This window comes from Dromiciops gliroides, chromosome 4 (assembly GCF_019393635.1).
Source record: "Dromiciops gliroides isolate mDroGli1 chromosome 4, mDroGli1.pri, whole genome shotgun sequence".
In the NCBI taxonomy this organism is placed as follows: Eukaryota; Metazoa; Chordata; class Mammalia; order Microbiotheria; family Microbiotheriidae; genus Dromiciops; species Dromiciops gliroides.
Genome location: NC_057864.1, coordinates 8409250 through 8429995, shown reverse-complemented (window position 1 = coordinate 8429995; position 20746 = coordinate 8409250). Strand labels below are relative to the sequence as shown.

The window sequence follows — 20746 nt, the reverse complement described above, 5'->3', positions numbered from 1 at the left end:
GGCCCCTCTAGGTCTATTGCAGAAATCTCACTTAGGCAGCCCCTCTTATAGTGAAATGTTTTTGTGTCCCTAGAGCCTACCATAGGAAGTGACACATAATAAGGTAGTAATAAATGCTTGTTGACAGACTTCCTATTTTCCTCAGAACACCTTTGTGATTCAGGGTAGCAGGAGGATTGTTTGAGCCTCAGAGAAGTTTAGTGTTTTGCCTGTGGTCAGTCAGATGAGGAAGTGTGTGGGGCCAGTATTCAAATTCAGTTTTCTCAATCCCAAACAACAGGGTATTCTAAGAATTGATATTTGCCAGGAAAGAAGTTTTTTTGTTGTTGTTGTTTTTTTTTTTTGGTGAGGCAATTGGGGTTAAGTGACTTGCCCAGGGTCACACAGCTAAGTAAGTGTTAAGTGTTTGAGGCTGAATTTGAACTCAGGTCCTCCTGACTCCAGGGCTGGAGTTGAGTCCAAATTCAGCACTAAAGGATTTTACCCATCATGTCAGTGCTTTCCTTAAGCACCTGCTAGATACCTGGCTTCGGCAGAAGATGCACAGACACTGCAAAGGGAGCTGGTTAAGATACAGTCCAAAGTGTCCGACATGATTTACATATTTCTTCTCTGGGCGGCTCCTTTGGAGATCACTATTAAAATCCCCCAATTCACTTCCATAACTTTTCTTTCCTCTTTACTTCCTTAGAGCCCGGCTTCTTAAACTGCAGATTGTCCAGATCCTTTTCTTCCTCCTTAGTTTCTTCCTCCACTAGTTATTTGACTGTCATGTAACTTCAGACAACATTTCTCCTCAAACCTCCTTTCTGAGAGTATCAGCTACGGTGGTAAGTAAGTAGGTCAAGTCTGGGCTGTCTGCTCTGGGGAACGAATCTCCTTTCTTCTCCTTTTGTCTTTTCCTAGTCTCCCTCTTCAGAGAAGCAGGAGTGTGCATTGTTCTTGTGTGGGCTGGATGCAGTCTTCTTTTTCTCTGAAACATTGCACTTGTGTCAGCATTGGATTCTTTTTTTTCTGATAAAAGTCTTTTATTTTTTTCCAGTTACATGTAAAGATAGTTCTCAACATTTGTTTATACAAGCTTTCCAATTTCAGATTTTTCTCCCTCTCTCCCCTCCCTCACCCCTCCCCTAGACAGCAGGTAATCTGATATAGGGTTTATATATATATATATATATATATATATATATATATATATATATATATATATATATATACATACATACATAATAACCTTAAACATATTTGTGTATTAGTCATATTATAAAAGAAGAATCAGAGCAATGAGGAAAAACCTCAAAGTAGAAAAACAACAGCACCAAAAACAAAAGAAATAGTATGGTTCAATCAGCATCTACTCCACAGTTTTGTTTTTTTTCTTGGATTTGGAGATCCTCTTCCATCATGAGTCCCCTGGAGCTCTCCTGTACCATTGCATTGGTGAGAAGAATCTGGTCCATCACAGTAGATCAACACACAATGTTGATCATACTGTGTATCATGTTCTTCTGGTTCTGCTCATCTCACTCATCATCAGCTCATGCAAGTCCTTCCAGGTTTCTTTGAACTCCACCAGCATTGGATGCTTTAAGAAACTCAAATCTTTTTTCTCTTGCTGGCCGGGTTTCCCAACCCCCTTTCCCTTCCCAGCCTACAAAAAAGATGATGGACTTTTTTTTTTCAAGTTCAGACCCCAGGTGCCAGAATCATAGAATCTAGACCTAGAGCTGGAAGGAACCTTTGGGGTTATTAAGCCCAAACCCCTCCCCATTTCATAGGTGAGGAAACTGAGGCTCAGAGAGATTAAGTGACTTGCCCAAGGTCACATAGGTAGTAAATATAAGAGTCCGAATTTGAACCCAGCTCTTCGGATTCCAAAGGCAACATGTTTTCTGCAGGCTTCTAGCAGGAATGACAGGATTTCAACAGGGAAAGATGAGGAGACATGAAGTAGGGCCTGTGGGAAGGTATGGTGGGGGATAGCAGGCTTAGGTCAAGAACTGGCAAGTCCTGTATTCCAGGCTCTACCTAGACTCAGTTTGACCAGACCATAGTTGGGGTGGGTGGGTGGTAGAAAGCTGGAAAAGCAGATGGGAGTCAGATTGGGATAGGCCTTAAATGCCAGGCTAAGGAGTTCTATGAGTTAGTGCACTATAGACAATAGGGAATCAGTGGTGGTTTTTGAGCATGGGTATATGATATGATCAGACATATATTAGGAGGATTATTTTGGGAAACAGGTAAAGAAAGAGAGGCCGGGGGAGGAAAGGGCCTGGATTAGAGGAAGTCAGTTAGAGACTGTTACAGCAATTCAAGGGAGAAGTGATGAAGGCCTGACCTGGTTGTGTGATGATGGACTTGGAAACTTGTAGAGCAGGTGGGATGTAGGACAAGGAAGAGTCCACCAAGGGCTAGCATAGGAGCCTGGGAGGCTGAGAGGATGGTAGAACAGAGACAAAGGTAGGAGGAAGGGAGCAGAGAGCTGAGCTTCTAGGACCTGATTAGGATTGGTCCCCCAAGTTTGGGAGTCACCTCTCCAGGCAGTGAGGTCCAAACAAAAAGGAATGAGAGCTCTTCCATTTACTAGCTGTGTGATCTTGGACAAATCCCTTCACTTCTCTGGGCTTCAGGCCCTCATCTTCAAAGTAACTGGTGGAGTGTGTGTGTGTGTGGGGGGGCGGGGTGGGGGTGGGGGGGGATCAGATTTGGCCTCCAGGGCCAATCAAAGCATATGAGATCAAGGGAGAAAACACCGTGAGAAAAGCTTTGGGAGAGACCAAGCCTTGGGAAACAAAGACACTTGAAACAGAAGGAAGGGAATGAGAAAGTGCTAATAAGGGCAAGGAGGGCTGTGAGATGGGAAGCAGCAGAGAGGGACGGCACAGAAGCCAGTGAGCCGAGCCACCAGCACAGCAGCTTCCTATGTGCTAAATGCTGGGGCAGAAAGAAAAAAGGGAAACTATGCCTACCCTTGAGGAGCTTCCATTCTGGTCAGAAGACAGCATGGGAATAATGAGGTGCACAAGAGATCTCGCATAAGATCTAAGATCACCCTCCAGGGAAGGTTCCAGTCCTTTGGCGGACCAGGAGAAGGTGGCTGGCTGCCTTGGAGCTGAGTCTTGAACAGAGCCACGGATTCTAAGAGGGAGGAGGGAAGAAGGGAAACCCTTCTAGCCCTGGCCGGCACAGAGGCACAAGGAACAGGCTAGATTTTAGGAGAGTAGTGAGAAATCAAGCAAACCAAGACTAGGAAACAGGGAGGGGCCAGCTTGTCAAGAGCTCTGCACGTCAAACAGAGAAGCTTATGTCTGCTCTTGAAAACCACGGGAGCCCCAGCAGTTTATTGAGTAAGGGAGTGACAAGGTAAATCCTCTACCATGGATGGATTGTGTGGGTGTAAGTAGCAGAGACCACTTGCTAGAGCCTCAGAGGGGTGACAGAGGCGTGCTTGTGTGAAGGCAGGGAAGGGAATTTATATTAGAGAAGGCTGGGAAGGGGGAAATAGCGTTGGATGTGAGGGCTGGGAGACTGCGCAGCCAAGCGAGGCACTCCACAAGCGAGGCTGGGAGGAGGGTGCCGTCAGCAGCAACAGCAAAGTTGAGAGGAGGAGAGAGTTTTTGAGGAGGGGGGCGAGGGCGTCGGGGAGATGAGTCCTGCTGGCGACGTGGAATTCGAGGGGTCTACAGGACAAACAGTTCACAATGTCCAGTAGACAGCTGCTGAATGAGCTCGACATAGATGCAGATTGAACGAAGGGGTCAGAAAGGTCAGAGTAGAAAGCAGCACAGAACGTCATTATGAAAATCCAAAGCAGAGAAAGTCTAAAGAGAAGGGGGTGCTCCACAACCCAAGTGCTCAGAGCGGGGTGGGCAGCGTGTGTCGACGCAGAACAAGATCAATTAATGAGAACTTCAAGCCGCCAGCCTGGGAGTTGAGGTCACTGTTTTCGTAAGTATCCCGGCCCCCTGGACCGGGGTGACAGGTCAATCGCATTCTTTCAGCAAGACCAGCACATAGTTGGGGGCAAAGGGTAGGTGGGCGTTAGGCCAGGGACGGGGTGGGGCAGGTGCGTCGGTGACCTTGACCTCGGCTCCCTGGAAGTTCATTTCCCCCGGCTTGCCAGACAGGCGCTCGGTTCCAAAAGCTCCCCCGACCCCTTCCCATCCCCGAAGTGAACCTCCCCAGGAATGCCGGCCTCGGGCGGTGGGACTAGTCCAGCCACTTTCAGGGTGGGCTCCGCACTCCGGACCCCAGCATCTGAGACTGGGTGGCGGGCCTGACCCCAGGTTGGAGGCTGCTGCCGACGTCAAGGCAACGCCTCCAGTGCAGCTCCAATGAGCTGCGGGGGCTCGCTGGGGACGTCTCCTCATTGGACAGCGCAATCTCCGCCCCGCTGGTGACCGGGACTGGCCCATAAAGTAGTAATTCGCGGCGCGGGCCGCCCATCTGAGCCTGTAGGTCTGTGTGGGTCCGAGAGCTCGCAGGGCTTCGTCCTCTGGCCCCTCCTGCTCCTGCTCCTGTTCCTGCTGCGGCGCCCCAGCTCACTCCCTCCGCCGTCCTCCCTTCTCCTCCTCCTCCTCCTCCTCCTCCTCCTCTCCCGCCGGGACCCGAGCGCCCTGCCCTCCCCAGCACAGAATGCAGAAGAAAGAAGCCCCCGAGAAAGGCTTCCGGGCCCCCTTCCCGCACTTCGCCACCAACGCCATCCACGCGGGCCAGGAGCCGGAGCAGTGGTCCTCCCACGCCGTGGTGCCGCCCATCTCGCTGTCCACCACCTTCAAGCAGAAGGCGCCCGGCAACCACTCGGTGAGCGCGCCCATCCTCCCCCGACACCCCAGGCGGGGGCTTCCGGGAAAGGGGGGGCCGGGCCGGGAGAAGGGAGGGGTGGGGAGCCGGAGGGACGCCTTTCAAAGCCCGAGCCTCCGGAGGCTCGCAGGAGGGCATTTCCCACGTGGTGGGAGAGCTGGGAGGGATGGCTGGGCAAGACTCGGCGCCCATTGCATCAGGGCAGGTCGCCGTCTGAGCCCGAATTCCGATCCCAGAAGTCACCTGGTCCAAACTTAATCATTTTTACCGACTGTGAAACTGGCCCAGAAAGGCACTCGTCCGGTTAGTCAATAAGCACGTATTATTAAGCGCTGACCACGTGCTAGACAGTGATGAAATCTGGGCATACAAAGAGAGGCAAAAGCTTCTTTGAAGCGGCTCAAGTTCTGAACGGGAGAAATTGATCAACTGCAGGATTTGAACCCATAGCCTGACTTCAAACCCGGCGCTTTCATCTAGTCCTTAACTGACAATGGAGGAAACTGACTGAGAAGGAGAGGGGTTAGGGGAAGAGGAGGTAAGGGGTTGGGGGAGAGAGATAAAGGGATTAAGGAGGAGAGGTTAGAGGGGGGAGGGGGACAGAGATAAAAGTAAATGGATTTCCCAAAGCCACTCGGAGAATTCTTGGGAGAGCTGGAATTAGAACTGAGACCTCTGGACTCATAGTTACAATGCTTTGCCACAGTAACCCTAATGCCGGCTGCTTCAGAGGTGACCAGTGTATGTTTCAGTATCTGCTACCCTTAGACTAAAATCCATGTTTTGTTAAAATTTCAATGCAAAACCAAGTCAAGGCATCCTTGAATGAGCTCATTGAAGCAGTAATGAGTCAAATGCACAGTACACATGTAATGGAAGTCAAAAATAGCTGACCAGAGAACAGAAGGTGGTGGTGATGATAATGCTAGTAAAACAGCTAGTGAATTCGGACTTCCTGCTGGTTAAGTAGCTTCTTTCCCTCTGACCTGGCTTTCCCTGGAGCTCTGTGGACATCGAAGTAGGGTGTGTGGGGGAGGGGGAGATGGGGGAGGGGGTGGTGGTGGTGGTGAGTGTGTGCTGTGAATATGTGTGAGTGCTCGGGCTCCCACAAGCTGTAAAGTTCATGTGAAACAGGTAAGATTTCTGGAGCCTGTAAGAACAAGCCCAGGAAGCCTCTGGTTTTGGTGGGAAGCCATGGGGGGGGGGGGGGGCTCCTAGATTGACTTCCTCCTTTTTAAAATTAAAAAAAAATTTTTGGTGGGGCAATGAGGATTAAGTGACTTGCCCAGGGTCACACAGCTAGTGAGTGTCAAGTGTCTGAGGCTGAATTCAGGTCCTCCTGAATCCATGGTCAGTGCTTTATCCACTGTGCCACCTAGCAGCCCCGGACTTCCTCCTGTTTTGAAGGGCCCTCCCTTATGCCCCTGTGGAGCTGTGTCTGAATAAGTTGTTGCTTTCTTTTGTTCTGGAAATATTGACACTGCTTTTTCTAGCCTGTTCACTGACACCCTGCAAGGCAAGAGATGGGGCCACATTCCCAAGAACCAAGTGCCAAAGGCCACACGTTAGGTGGGATGTTCTTCATTACATATTGACAGAAAGTCAAGTGTTGTAAATGGTTACTGGCTTGGGGAAGCAGCTTTTCTCCTGTGTCTTCTTTGGGGCTAAGCTTGGCTATGATAGTTTCACATCCCTGGGTTTTCTTTTCATTTTCAGTCCTGTCTTGTTTGTATCTTTGTCTTGGTTCTGCATATTTTACTCCATTTCAGTTTATCCTGCTCTTCCTATACTTCTCTCTTCAGCCTCTTCATCGCTTCTCTCAGCAGAGTTATCTTCCCTGATATTCATGAGCCAGTCCCATGGATGGGCAGCTTTGTTTCCACCTCTTTGCTTCCATGAAAAGTGCTACTATGAATTTATTGGTATACATGGGGAATTTTGATCGGGGGCTCCTTGGGGTATATGACTCTACTACCCTTTTCACTTTTGCAAGAAGCACGTTTTATTCAGGAGACAAGGGAACAGAGAATTTTTTACCACTAGGCTCTTAAACTTTGCCCTCTCCTGCACAGAGCTAAATAAATGAATTCTTAAAGAAACTTGGAAACAATTTGTCAAGAGACCTGTGGTTTTGCAGGACAGGTTTTTGCCAGGTGGGTGTTGTTAAGGGCTAAAATTCTAGCTAGTCTGTCTAAAATATCTAATGAGTGGTCGCCAATAAATTATAAGCTTTAGCAAGAGTTAGGCTTTTAAGCATTTATTAAGGAGAATAAGAATTTGGTAAAGAGAGAGAAAGGCCTAGATTTCTATCTATTAAAGGGAGAGCACATTTCTAGCTCCACTCTCCACCAGAGTCCCCAGGAAAAGAGCCTGAGACTGAGCGCCAGTCTCTTCCTTCCTCCTCCCACTAGCCCGCGTCACTTCCTGACGCCAAAGAAAAGACTCCTGGTCTTGCCCTCAAAGACCTTCGCTTCATGGGCGGAACTCTTCTACAGTAAGTCTCCAGCAGGTGGCGTCATTCCAATCATTACAGTGTTAAGCCATGGATGCTGTGGGGAACTGAGTTCTTCCATATCACATGTGGTTCCTGAAGCCTTCCAGGTCAAAGCCTGGGCAGTGGGGTGGGATGAAGTCTCTGCATATCTAGTTAGCCCCTGGAAACCAACTTAGGAAGAGGAGGAAATAAACATTTGTGTATCACCTGCTGTGTACCAGGCCTGCACTAGGCTGAGTGCTTTACAAACAGTATTTTGTGACTGGTCCTCACAGCCCTGCGGTCTAGGTGTTCTTATTGTTCCCACCTTACAGCTGAAGAGACTGAAGCTGAGAGGTGAAGTGAATCACCCAGGATCACCTGGTGGATGCTAAGAAAGGTCTGAGGACAAATTTGAACTCAGGTCTTCCTGACTCCAGGCTCCATACTCTATCCACTTTGCCACTGAGCTACCTAAAGCATGAGAGGCTGAACAAAGTGAGGGGGAATTGAGCAGGGTAGGAAGGCATGGAAAACATCAATGTTTTCTTTGTTTAAAAAAATTGAATTTTATTGATATTGTGGGTTTTTTTTTTACAATCCCCTAGATCTCTGCCTTTATTTCTCCCTCCTCCTCTCCAGAAAGCTTTCACTTTTAATGTTTTTTAAGAAAAAGAGGAAAAGGGAAAAAAATCCAGCAAACCCATCAATACATCAAAAAATCTGACACTGTGTGTGGTGTTGCCCAGCCCCACCTCCACCTGTTTGCTAATAGCTACAAGGATACTTCCTGCTGTAAGTCATTGCAGGACATGCCTCATAGCTTCCTGCTGCATCCTAAACAAAACTCCTTGAGTCACAGCGGGTCCCGCAGCTCAGGGACTGTGACACAGGCTGAAATTAGGGTTGGACTTTATGTCTTGTGGGTGCAGGCTTTTGCATAAGTAGGGTGGCGGAGCAGAGCTTGTAAGAAGATCATGTGAATTTGGGTGGGAGCTAAGAATTCACATGGGAACAGGATGCAACTGCTTCTTTCCCCTTACCCTTTTTGCTTCCAGTGTTCCTTAACTCATCCATGACAACCTGTGTTCAGACCTTCCCTCTCTCACTTGAGCTATTGGGATAGCTTGGTTGTTATTTTGAGCCAGTCACTTGTTTGTGTAGCCCTTCCCTCCCAGCCCCAGGGTATGAGGTAGAGAGCTTTCTAGCTACCTGGGCCCTTGTTTCTTATCACCTCTCTTCCCCCCACCCCCAAACCATCCTATGTGGTGTAGACAGATTAATTTTAATGTTAAATTAAAATGTCATTCCCTAGTCCAAAAACGGTCAGTGGTTTTCCATGTCTTATGGAATCAAGATAGAGCTCTTGGCCTGGATTCAAGGCCGGTAACAAACACAGGTCAAAGCTTGATAACATTTGTGTATCAAAGCACCAAGGTTTCCAAAGGACTTTTCTTACCTTATTTCCCAAGTTCTTCACAGTGACCTTGACCTCTGAGATTAGCTCCAATTTAACTGGAATTCATTTTGTGCTGACATAGTTGTTTTCCTGTGAATTCCTTAAGAGCAAGGACTGTGGTTCTTCCCCCCCCCCCCCTTTTTTTTTTGTATTCCTGGCAATTAGTACAGTGTGCCTGGCACATAGTAAAGTGCTTTGTATCACACTCCCTTCTTAGTAGGTGCATCTCCTATGGTGAAGGGGATAGAGGACTGGGCCTGGAGCCTGGAACACTTGAGTTTGAATTCAGCCTTAGATATTTAGCCGTTGTGCCCCAGGGGCAAGTCACTTAACCTCTGTTTCCCTCAGTTTCCTCATCTGTAAAAAGGAATAATGACAGCACCGACAGCACAGGATTGTTATGAGTATCAGACGAGGGAATATTTGTAAAGTGCTTTACAAACTTAAAGCACCATGTAAGTGCTATGGAGGATGACGACGACAATGGTGACGATGACGGCTCTCTCCTAACCCTTAAACCTTGAGCAGTTTACTTCCCAGAGCTGAGTCTGTTTCCTTATTTGGCAAAGCGAAGGAGGTTGCATTGGATCAAGGGTTCTTAATGTGGGGTCTGGAAACTTGTTTTTGAGAAATATTTTAATAACGATTTCAATATAATTGGTTTCCTTTGTTATCTTATGTATTTTATTTTATACCTTTAAGAACATGATTCTAAGGTGTCCGTGGACTGTCCAAGAGGACCATAGCACACAAGAGCTGGCGCTTCCTTTGGGGGGAATGCCCTTTCCTTGTTCTAGTCTGCAAATTCCTGTCCCTTCAAGTGTTGCCTTCACAACCCAGCTCACAAATCTACTTCATCTGTATCTCTGAGAAGAATGTAGTAGGGCATTTATGAAGCACCTACCTGTGCGAGGCACCGAGCCTTGGTTTCCTCATTTACAGAATGGGGATGATAATCATGGTAACTGCCACAGAGTGGTTGTGAAGGTGTAAGGATGTGTTTAAAGTGCTTTGTAAATCTTGAAGTGCTGTGTTAGCTATTATTATTGTTTTGGTCATCATCATCACCCCCCTCCCTAGAGAGAGGTGGCCCCTCCCTTCTTGTATCTCCAGAACTTTGTACCTCTCATACACTTATTATATTCCAATTTGTATTATATAAGTGTCCTATGGACCATGCTTATCTCTCTTACCAGATTATAAACTTCAAAGGCACAGGATACATTTTTATTTATCTTTCCTAGCTCCATACTTGGTGCATTTGGGGGTGGGGGAGGCAGGGAAGGGGAGGTTAAGACCTGTGATTTCATTGGTTTAGGGAACTCCCAATATGAAAAGTATCTTTAACCAATACAGATCTGCAACTTGGAAAGCTGCCTGAAACATCGAAAGGTTAAGTGACTTGTGCAGGGTCACTCAGCAGTGTATGTCTAAAGCAGGCGTTCAGCTCAGGTCTTCCTGGCCACTAGGTCAGCTCTTTTCACTGGACCAGCTGCCTCTCCCTCTGCATATAGCTGGCACTTGATAACAGGTGTGGAATCTGACTTTCCAACATGACTGTCCATTTGCAAGACCACAAGTAGGTTAAGAGCCGAAATCGTTTGGCTTTACTTGAGAAGATGGACAACTGATTGTTAGAAATGTCTTTGTTATTGAATGGTATCTGACAGTTCATAAGTGTTTCCCTAATTGAATGACGTTGAGACTGCCTTTTTTCTTTCTTTCTTTTAATACTTTGAATTTTCCTAGTGTTGGAACAGGTGTTCTCTTTGTTTAAATAGCAAAAAATGTCTACACCCCCTACCCCATGAGGAAGGCACTTCTTAAGCCTTCAGATCCTGGAGAAATGTGCCTTACTAGCATTAGATGCCTTTTCCTTCTGAGGATCAGATGAGATGACACATATGTAAACTACTTTGCAAAACTCGGAGCACCCAATTAATACACACTAGCTATTATCATGAAGGGCATGAGTGTTATTCCTAGCCCTTGCAATAGGAATTAGCATTAGAAAGAGACCAGTCAGTCTTCATGGATATAGGGTCACAGATGTGGAAGTGGAAGGAACTGAGACATGATCTAGTCCCTTTTGTGGGGGTTTTTTTGGTTGGGCAGTGAGGGTTATGTGACTTGCCTAAGGTCACACAGCTAGTAAGTGTCAAGGGTCTGAGGCTGGATTTGAACTCAGGTCCTCCTGAATCCAGGACAGGTGCTTTATGTACTGCGCCACCTAGCTGCCCCCCCCCATCTAGTCCCTTTTACCAATTTACAGATGAAGAAACTGAGGCTTGGGGAGTTGAACTGATATTCTCAAGTCACAAAAGGAATAGACATTGGAGGTGGGATTTAAAGCCAGTTCCTCTAACTCCAAAGCCAGAGATCTTTCTCATGTACCATGAAATTGCTATGATTGGGAAGGAATCATCACTGTCACTGGGGGACAAACCTTTGTTGACAGTCCTTTCTGGGTTCTCAAGGCTGCTGCTGCCCAGGCACCAGATAGTCCACACGTAGTGCAGTACACATACATGTGTCCTATGTGCAAGATGTTACACTAGGAAATGAGAACACAAACCCCCAAATGAAACCGCGTCTGCCTGCAGTGGGCTTACATTCTGCATCAGAGGCTGCCCTGGAACCCAGGTCATCCTGACTCCAAAGTTAGTTCCCATTCAACCCCTCTTCCTGTCCCTCTTCAACTACTTACAGAAAATACAGATTTGAAAGTGTGTATTCCCTTCTGATAGAATGATAATGACTGGAGAAAAAAGTGAACTCTGGCTCTTGATAAATGCATGTCTAAGTATTTGCTACATGGTATCATTATTGTGTAGCATATCCTCACTTCCGCTTCTTTGGAGAAAGATGTCTGGGAAGACCAAAAGCCTGGCCTTTCTCCTTTCCCCTCTTTGACAACACGCACTGGTTTCATTAGATCTGGCCAAAGTGACTGCAGAGGCATCTTCTCATCCTCACCTTTATCATCGCCTTGGCTCTGACCTTTGCTCTGACTCCTCAAGAGTGCACAGGAAAGTGCTTCTTGTGTGGCTCCTGTGTCAGAAGCTGTTTGCTTTGGGCTAGAAAGTGGCCAATTTCTTTTGTTTTTGTTTTTGTTTTTGCTGGACAATGGGGGTTAAGTAACTTGTCCAGGGTCACACAGCTAGTAAGTGTCAAGTGTCTGAGGCTAGATTTGAACTCAGGTCCTCCTGAATCCAGGGCTGGTGCTCTGTCTACTACTGAGCCACCTAGCTGCCCCGGAAAGTGGCCAATTTCAAAGGGCTTAAGGGAAAGTGAGAGAAAGCTCAACCATCACTTCCCCAGGCATCCTAAGGGTGCCTCCTTGCCCTGATGAGAAGTGGAATAAAAACACTTCCTACTCAGCAAGAGTTCTGATACTGCTAATCTCTTCCAGGATCTCACACACACACACACACACACACAAACACACACACAAAAGCTTGTGTACGTCTTTATACACACACACACATTTGTATCTCTCTGTATGTGTGTGTCTTCCCCTTCCTTTCACCACTTCAGAAGTGATTGAGGTTCAAGTGTCACCCACTGCCCCCCACTTCCTCTGTTGATACAGTCTTTTACTTGCTCACCCAAATTATGTGTCAGTTTCCCCCTTTCTATACTTTTAAGCTCATTAAGATCAAAGACTCCCAGGATTTCAGTCAAGTTAGATTCCCTCTGTGCACCCAGGTGATGATAGGGTTATTCTTGTTTAGTCCCTTAGGGTTGTTCACTCATGCTTACCTGTTAGTATTTATCTTAACTCTTGGGTTCAAACTTCAAAGTTTCTATGCAGCTCTGGTCTTCTCATCAGGAATGTTTGGGAGCCTTCTTTCATTAAAGCTACATTGTTTCTCCTTAGAATTATACTCTGTTTTGCTGGGCAAATTATTCTTGGTTGTAAGCCTAGATCCTTTTCCTTCTGTGCTAGCATATTTCAAGCTCTCTGCTCCTTTATGGTGATGACTGCTGAATCCTGTGTGATCCTGCCTAGTTTAGAATCAGCACTGCAATTAGAAACATGTCTGGGTTCCTATCCCATCTCAGGGACTCCCTAGTCATGTGACCTGAGGACAGTGGCTTACTCTCTCTGGGTCTCAGTGTCCTTATTTCTAAAGAGATGGGGGTTGGAATTGACGACCTCCAAGGCCTCTTCCCGGTCTAGCTGATGATTCCATAAGTGCTTTGCAAACCTCAAAATGTACAACTCAACTCCTCACTTCTCTTAGAAGCTTCCCCCAAATGCCACCTTTGACACGAGGCCTTTCCTCATTCCCTCCACTTGCTACCATCTCCCCCCTGAATATTTTATAAAATGCATGTATCTCTCCCCCTCCGAAGGAAGATGTGGCTCACTTTTGTCTCTGTATCCAGCACAGCACCTGCAACATAAAAAATACTTAATAAGTGCATGTTGATTGATTGGTTGAGCTGTTGCTCTTTGATTCTACATGCAGACCTCCATTATTTCATGCTGCCATCTTATGGAGGTTGTGGTATTAGACAGAAATGATCTGGAATGGGGCAGCTAGGTGGCGTAGTGGGTAGAGCACCGGCCCTGGAGTCAGGAGTATCTGAGTTCAAATCCGGCCTGAGACACTTAACACTTACTAGCTGTGTGACCCTGGGCAAGTCACTTAACCCCAATTGCCTCACTTAAAAGAAAAAGAAATGATCTGGAAGGATGGTTAGGAGATGAGGTAGGTGTGTTTATCTTGGGCCCAGAGTACTAGTCCCAATGTAGAGGACTGGGTGAGACTTGGGGCAATTGGCTATTGGCTAACTGGCCTCCACTTATCTCCTGCTTGCTCAGCCTGTGAGCTGCAGCCCACTCGATCAGGCTGCCTTCAGATTAAAAACAAAATTGCATGATGAGTGAATGCAAAAGTATGAAGTGAACTTGTGCCAAGGACTGTGCTGCACATGGTGGGGGGGGAGTTATGGATATAAAAGGAGAGACAGTTCCTTCCTTTAGAAAACTTCCATATTAATGGGGGACATAGCACATATATGAGAGACATAGTTTCTGGGCAATTTAATCATTTTATTAATAGGCTGGCAGGTGATTAATAAATGATGGTCAGTGGCCATCTCTCAGACCAAAGACCCCCTAATGGTGGTGCCCTTTGAACAGTGGTATTAATGATTTGATTAATCAATGAATTGAAGGGATTTTCTGTAAGGAAGAGCCCAAAGAGTCAAGTGACGCATGTCTGAGACCATGTAGATAGAGTGGGCCGGGGAGGAGGGTTGAGGGAGAGTGATGGGAACTGCAGAGGTACAAGAGATCTTTTCCAGGGCATGGCCACTGGTGTACAGGGGTGCACACAGTGATAGTTGTGGTGGCTGGGGAGAGGATGCCTGTTGTTTGTAGGTTGATCTATCCTAGAAGAGACTTGGCTCCTGGGGTCTTGGAGACTCTTGGAGACTTGATTTATTGCCTGAGAAAACAGCGTAGAAGCATCAGTCACATAAGCTCCTTTCCAATAGCATCCCTTAAAGACCCAGACACCCACAAAGCTCAATGAGATGGCATGCAGGAGGGCATTTTGGCTGTCTCTGACTGTCTATGGAAGACTCCAGTTCTAATGAATCACTCTCATTAAAAAAATAAAACAAAAGTTAAACCTCAACTCTCTTGATTGTTCTTTAGGGTTTTGAATACAGTCGCTCTGGAAATCCCACCCGGAATTGCTTGGAGAAGGTGGTGGCCTCTCTGGATGGCGCTAAATACTGTAAGCAGTTGATGTTTTTGGAATGTTCTCCAACAATATGTGAGGCCCAAGGTGGTCGAGGTTGACGTGTAAATGTGAATAGAACTTCAGAGCATTTGAAATGGAGAAGGGCCTTAGTGGTTGTCTGGGCCAGGGGTTCTTAATCTGGGTCTTTGGACTGTCTTTCCATGTTGATCAGTATGTTTCAATAAAATTCAAATTTTATTTTATGCCTTTAAAAAACAGGATCTCTCCATAGACTTCCCCAGATTGCCTTAGTGGTCTATGACTCATCAAATTGGTTAAGAGCTCCTGGGCTAGTCCCACCCCTCCTTTTAAAGAGGAGACTGTGGGCTCTGAGGGGATATAACAGGTCTGTGGGCAGACCAGCCATGAGTCTATTTGACATTGCAATTGGTTTCACAACATTTGACTGGTCTTTGGAAAAGTGAAAAAGAAAGGCAGTAAAATCCATGCCAATTTGCCCTGTTTTTGAAATTGTCAATGGATGGAGAGGCCTTATTGGAGAGTACAAAGAATGTTGGACTTGGGCAAGGAAGTCAGCAGGACTGGAGTTCAAATCCTACTTCTGCTTCTTCCTTTTTGTTTGATAATGAGATCTCACCTGACTCCTATGAGCCTCCATTTCCCCATCCACTAAAAGCCTCCATTTATTCATTCATCATCATATAACCTGTAACACTGCCCTCACAAAGTTGTTCCCAAAATCAAATGCAATCATGTGTGTGAAGTATTCTGCAAATATTAGTTTCTTCCATTCAATTTAGGAAGCATTTTTTTTTTTTTGCAGGGCAATGAGGGTTAAATGACTTGCCCGGGGTCACATAGCTAGTAAGTGTCAAGTGTCTGAGGCTAGATTTGAACTCAGGTCCTCCTGAATCCAGGGCTGGTGCTTTATCCACTGTGTCACCTAGCTGCCCTGATGCATTGCTTTTAAAAATTTAACATGGTGGTGCCAACATTGCCTTGCTTTCAACAAGTATTTATTTATTTATTTATTTTTTATGAGATATTTTATTTTTTCCGTTACATGTAAAGATAGTTCTCAACTTTTGTTTATACATGCTTTACAATTTCAGATTTTTCTCCCTCCCTCCCCTCCCTCCCCCCTCCCCTAGACAGCAGGTAATCTGATATAGGTTATATCTATATTTCTCTATACATATACATATAGATATATATATACACACACATATATATATACACATAATAACATTAATCCTATTTCTGCATTAATCCTGTTACAAGAGAAAGAATCAGAGCAGTGATGCAAAACCTCAAAATAGAAAAAAAAAACCAACAGCACCCAAAACAAAAGAAATAATATGGTTCAATCAGCATCTATACTCCACAGTTCTTTCTTTCTTTTTTTTTCTTGGATTTGGAGATCCTCTTCTATCATGAGTTCCCTGGAACTCTTCTGTACCATTGCATTGGTGAGAAGAATATAGTCCATCACAGTAGGTCAACACTCAATGTTGATGATACTGTGTACAATGTTCTTCTGGTTCTGCTCATCTCACTCATCATCAGCTCACGTAATCAACAAGCATTTATTAAGCACCTTCTGTGTGCTAGGTGCTATACTAGGTGCTCTAGCCCTTAGCACAGTGCCTGGCACATAGTAGGCACCTAACAAGTGTTTATTGGCTATTGATCGCCTCCATTCTACTAGGAGCAAACACATGCTCAATGACAGAAACACAAAAGAGTGTATCAGCCACTAATGACTGGAGGGAGGGGGATCAGAAGAGACCTTTATCTTGGCCGCTCTTACCGTTTCTTGCAGTCAGTTTCCCAAATCTCATGAAACTATTAAAACCAATCATGGGATCTTAGGTCCAACCCCTATGACTCCTCTCACCCCATATTCTCCTTCCAACAGGGGCATAAAGGTGTGCTACAAGAAGGTCCTAAAGTAAACCTCAAAGGTTAGGGATCATCACCTTAAGCATCAACTAGGAAGCAGATCAGTTGTTTTCTATTATTTTGTCATTTTTGAAAAATGAAGATGGTAAATTAAGGTGGAAAAGTGACTAAAATCTGAGATTGTTCTATCTCCCTCATTCATTAAATTTCTCAGTCATCTCCTTTGTCACAGTGGATAGAGTGCTGGACTTTAAGTCAAGGAAGACCTGAGTTCAAATCTTCCCTCAGATTCCCTCTAGCTGTGTGACTTTGGCCAAGTCACTTAATGTCACTGATTCTCAGTTTGTTTATCTGTCACGTGGGCCTAATAATAGCATTTAATCTGGAGATGGAGCATTAGAGATGAATTTGGCTGTGGTCTGATTCTGGCAGGCCAGGATGGATTCCTGGCTCGAAGATGCAGCATGTTATGCCGGGGAAAGGTTTGGATCCTGTCTTTGCTCCTTGTTAGCTGTGTGACCTTGGCCAAGTCATATAAACATCTTTTGTAAAATGAGGGATGTGGACTAGTTTGGTGCTTGGCTTCCTTCTAGTTCTCCATGTGTAACTCAGGCTCCAGGGCCAATGAAGTAGATGTTTTTGTATCCCGGACTGGCTGTCTCTGCTCTGACTTGTGTTCCATTTCAGGTTTGGCTTTTGCTTCAGGCTTAGCAGCCACATTGAACATCACACATCTCCTAAAGTCTGGGGACCATATCATTTGTATGGATGATGTGTATGGAGGTAAGACACATGCCCTTGACTTTTGGAATCGCTGTTTGTGCTTTGGTTCTCTTTGCTGTATCCTAAGACATTCAGAGATCTATTAGTGTCCAGAAGGTTGTTGTCCAGTGGAATATCGGCCATCTGTGGATCTGTGCCTCCCCTGCCCCTTAGGCACAGCAGTAGTACTGGTATGTTGTACCCTTCTTCTAATGCCGGGAAGGGGGTGGTGTCCCTCTGTCATTAATTAATCCCAGCTCCCATCATCTCATTTTGACTCCTTCATAAAAATGAGGGCTTTTCCCTGTGAATGTGGGGAAATCTCTCCACATTCATCCCTTTCTCTATATCAAAGAACTCTCAACCAGAGAGAAACCTTATTTATAAAGTGTGTGTGGGGAAAACTTTACTGGCACCATCAAAGATGGTGTGCCAGAGAAAAACCTGAGAATATAATGATCTTGGGCAAAACTTCAGTCAGACTTGTCAGTTTGTGAAATCCAAAGAGTCAGAAGAGGGATAATAAAAAACCCCAAAACGATTTAAAATGGATTTTATCCTAAATCTCATCTATTTCCCCTTCTGGACAATTTCCATTTTCTCTTCTTTGCTGCCAAACTTTTGGGGTCTGTCGTCTATGTGGAATATATGAAGCCGATCTCAGATATTTCAGTAAAAAAGTGACTCTTAGGATACCCTGCCTCCTATCTGCTTAAGTCTGGCAACACACAACATATCGTATACAGTGATACTTGAGTTGGGGTTGTCCAGGAAGATTGAGGAGTTAAAAGTTGAAAGGGAATCCATCTCCTCGATATTCTCCCAAAAATGTCAATAGAGATACCGACAATGGATGCAGAAGTCTAGAAATCCTGGAAAGAACATTTGGTGGTATTTTTTTTAAGACACTAAAATTAAAGTTCCAACAAATTGAATAAAAGTTATGGATTCAGAGGAGATGAAGCTGTCAAAAATTAAATGTAGTTTTTGTATCTATCTTCCTACAAATAAACAAAACAAGAAACTCACATAGACAGATCAGAGAAGGCCATCCCCACCTCTCCTACGGGAAGTAAGCACCTCAAAGAAAACCAGATTAGAGAATTGGTAGGAAAACTAAGCACAAATTTATTTCATCCCACTAACAAGCAAGCATAACATGCAGAGAACCTTTCAAAGGAAAAGTTCTCAAAGGTTTCCCTTTTTGTGACAGTATTTAAACCTCTTTTTTCTTTCACTGGTTACAGGGTAATATCCATTTTGTTAATATGCTACAAATCAACCTAAAGCAAAGGCTGTAAATGTCAATCAGTTAAACAATACAAATTGGTTTAACAGTTCAACTTAAAGCTGATGCTGTGATTGGATCTTGTGGAAACAGGAAGGGTTTTGTCCAAGACAAGGAGGCCTCCATAGTTGATAAGGAGAACAAGAAGATCTATTTACTCTTTTGGGGAAAGAAGATGGTGAATGGGGACGTTTCACTTGTAGTTTATTCAAAAGGACATTTTGATTTGTTTACTCCCAGGGAAAGAAGTTAATAAATAGGGACTATCTGGGTTCAGTTTGAAGTTTTAGTCAAAGGGCATTTTGCTCCTATTAATCCAAGGTTTCATAAAACCATTTGGATCCATCAAATCCAGGTGATTTAAATACTCATTAACCACCTCACTTGTATCTAGAGTATTTGTTTCGTTTTTTTTGTTTTTTTTTTTGTGGGGCTATGAGGGTTAAGTAACTTGCCCAGGGTCACATAGCTAGTAAGTGTCAAGTGTCTGAGGTTGGATTTGAATTCATGTCCTCCTGAATCCAGGACCCATGCTTTATCCACTTCACCACCTAGCTGTCCCTTTTATCTAGATTATTAAATGTGGCATAACAAAGCCAAAATGAAAAAAGAAAATGATATCATGCTGTCTGAAGTCTCTGAAGCAAAGCTGAAATTACTGCAAGATGGCTCAAAATGGGGGCAGCTAGGTGGCACAGTGGATAGAGCACTGGCCCTGGATTCAGAAGGACCTGAGTTCAAATCCAGCCTCAGACACGTAACACTTACTAGCTGTGTGACCCTGGGCAAGTCACTTAACCACAATTACCTCACCAAAAAAAAAAAAAGATGGCTCAAAATGAAATTGGAACAAAAGAAGAAACAAAAATGCTGACTAGCTTGTTAATGTGAATGGGATATCAATAGGAAATATCAACATAAATAGAACAATGGAGTCCCTCACCAAAAGGATGCCTGTACTCTGGGAAAGAATAGCTGAAACAACACTCAAACAAACAAACAACAGCAAAAAAAAATACACCCCACAATTATTAAAATCTCTGGAAGCTTTGCCAGCAAAGGTGAATCGTCAAGACAACAGATCATGGAAACAAAGGGAAAATTACTGAGTTTCTGAAAATCCTATGAAAATAGATGGATTGTGAGCCTGATCACTGTATTTCAGGAAAGCCTACACATATCTTCTGAAATACTGAAAATAAGGGTCAGATTGCTGCTCAAAAGAAGTGAGAACAGAAGGTGACAGGTTCACTTCATGGAAAAGGCCAAACCTAGAGTGCATCCTTCTTCTCAATAGAATATGGGCACGTTCCTCTTCAGTGTTTGACACAGTGCCTGCCAGGAGGTGGGCTCTTAATGAATTCTAATTGACTGGCCAGAGTAAAGAAAGAGCGTCTTTAAGGAGAGGGATGGAAGGCTGACCACCTAGAATGAACTCTGCCCTGTAGAGGACAGTGTTTGTACATTACTTTGCTGCCTTGTAGTTATGTAGATGTGGGTTGGCATTGTTAGGGTGGTGGTGGTGGTGAGGATGTTCTGGACTCTTGGTTTTCACCTGTCACAAAGTCAGTTATGAGGCTTCAGGTTTTTTTTTCAGGTTTTCAGTTTGTGGAAGTGTTGGGGAGGGAGGAAGATTTCACCAAAATCTTTCAGTGGCAATGTGCTGAATATCTCTCCTCCCTTCAATGACTAGTTGTATGACTTTAAGAATAGTAGCATTGTGGGGCAGCTAGGTGGTGCAGTGGATAGAGCACTGGCCCTGGATTCAGGAGGACTTGAGTTCAAATCCAGCCTCAGACACTTGACACTTAACTAGCTGTGTGACCTTGGGCAAGTCACTTAACCCCAACTTCCTCATCCAAAAAAAAAAGAGAGAATATATCAAAGAATAGTAGCATTGTTATCTCATTTGCCTTGGGCAAGTTGCCCTGTGCCTCAGTTTCTTCACCTATAAAAAAGGAATGGGGTTGGACTAAAAGGTCCAACTAGAAGGAAGCATGAAAATGTCATCTTTGAAAAAGAACAAAAACCAAAAAAACAAGAAAATGTCACCTTTGGCCAGAAGGATTTGAAGCAGCATAATGAATTATGAATTCTTGGTGATGATTTTTCTAAATTTCTCATGTTCTATAGTAGAGTGAGATTTATATAATGAAAGACACTGAAATTTTTGACTCCAGGGCAGGTCCTCTATCTACTGCGCTGCCTAGCTGCCCCCCTAATAAAGCCTGCCATCTTTGTATTTTGGGGCACAAGTTTAGACTTGCCTGTACTTGTTTATTTTTTTTTGGTGGGGCAATGAGGATTAAGTGACTTGCCCAGGGTCACATAGCTAGTAA

The 20746-nt window shown here is 44.8% G+C and overlaps 1 protein-coding gene across 3 annotated transcripts in view; it reads left to right on the top strand.

Moving 5' to 3' along the window:
• The first annotated feature begins 4408 nt into the window (after positions 1–4408).
• CTH (cystathionine gamma-lyase) overlaps positions 4409–20746 on the top strand; it is a 34905-nt gene continuing 18567 nt past the window's right edge. Inside the window, exons 1-3 of one of the 3 annotated variants that reach the window (XR_006356302.1) lie at positions 4409–4803; positions 14407–14488; positions 17045–17140. Coding sequence is in view for 2 of the 3 variants with exons in the window: in XM_044001335.1 (XP_043857270.1) it covers positions 4636–4803; positions 14407–14488; positions 17045–17140 (346 nt within the window). In the remaining variant the exon portion in view is untranslated. The remainder of the gene's footprint in view (positions 4804–14406; positions 14489–17044; positions 17141–20746) is intronic. The other 2 variants (XM_044001335.1, XM_044001334.1) reach the window with 2 other exon arrangements.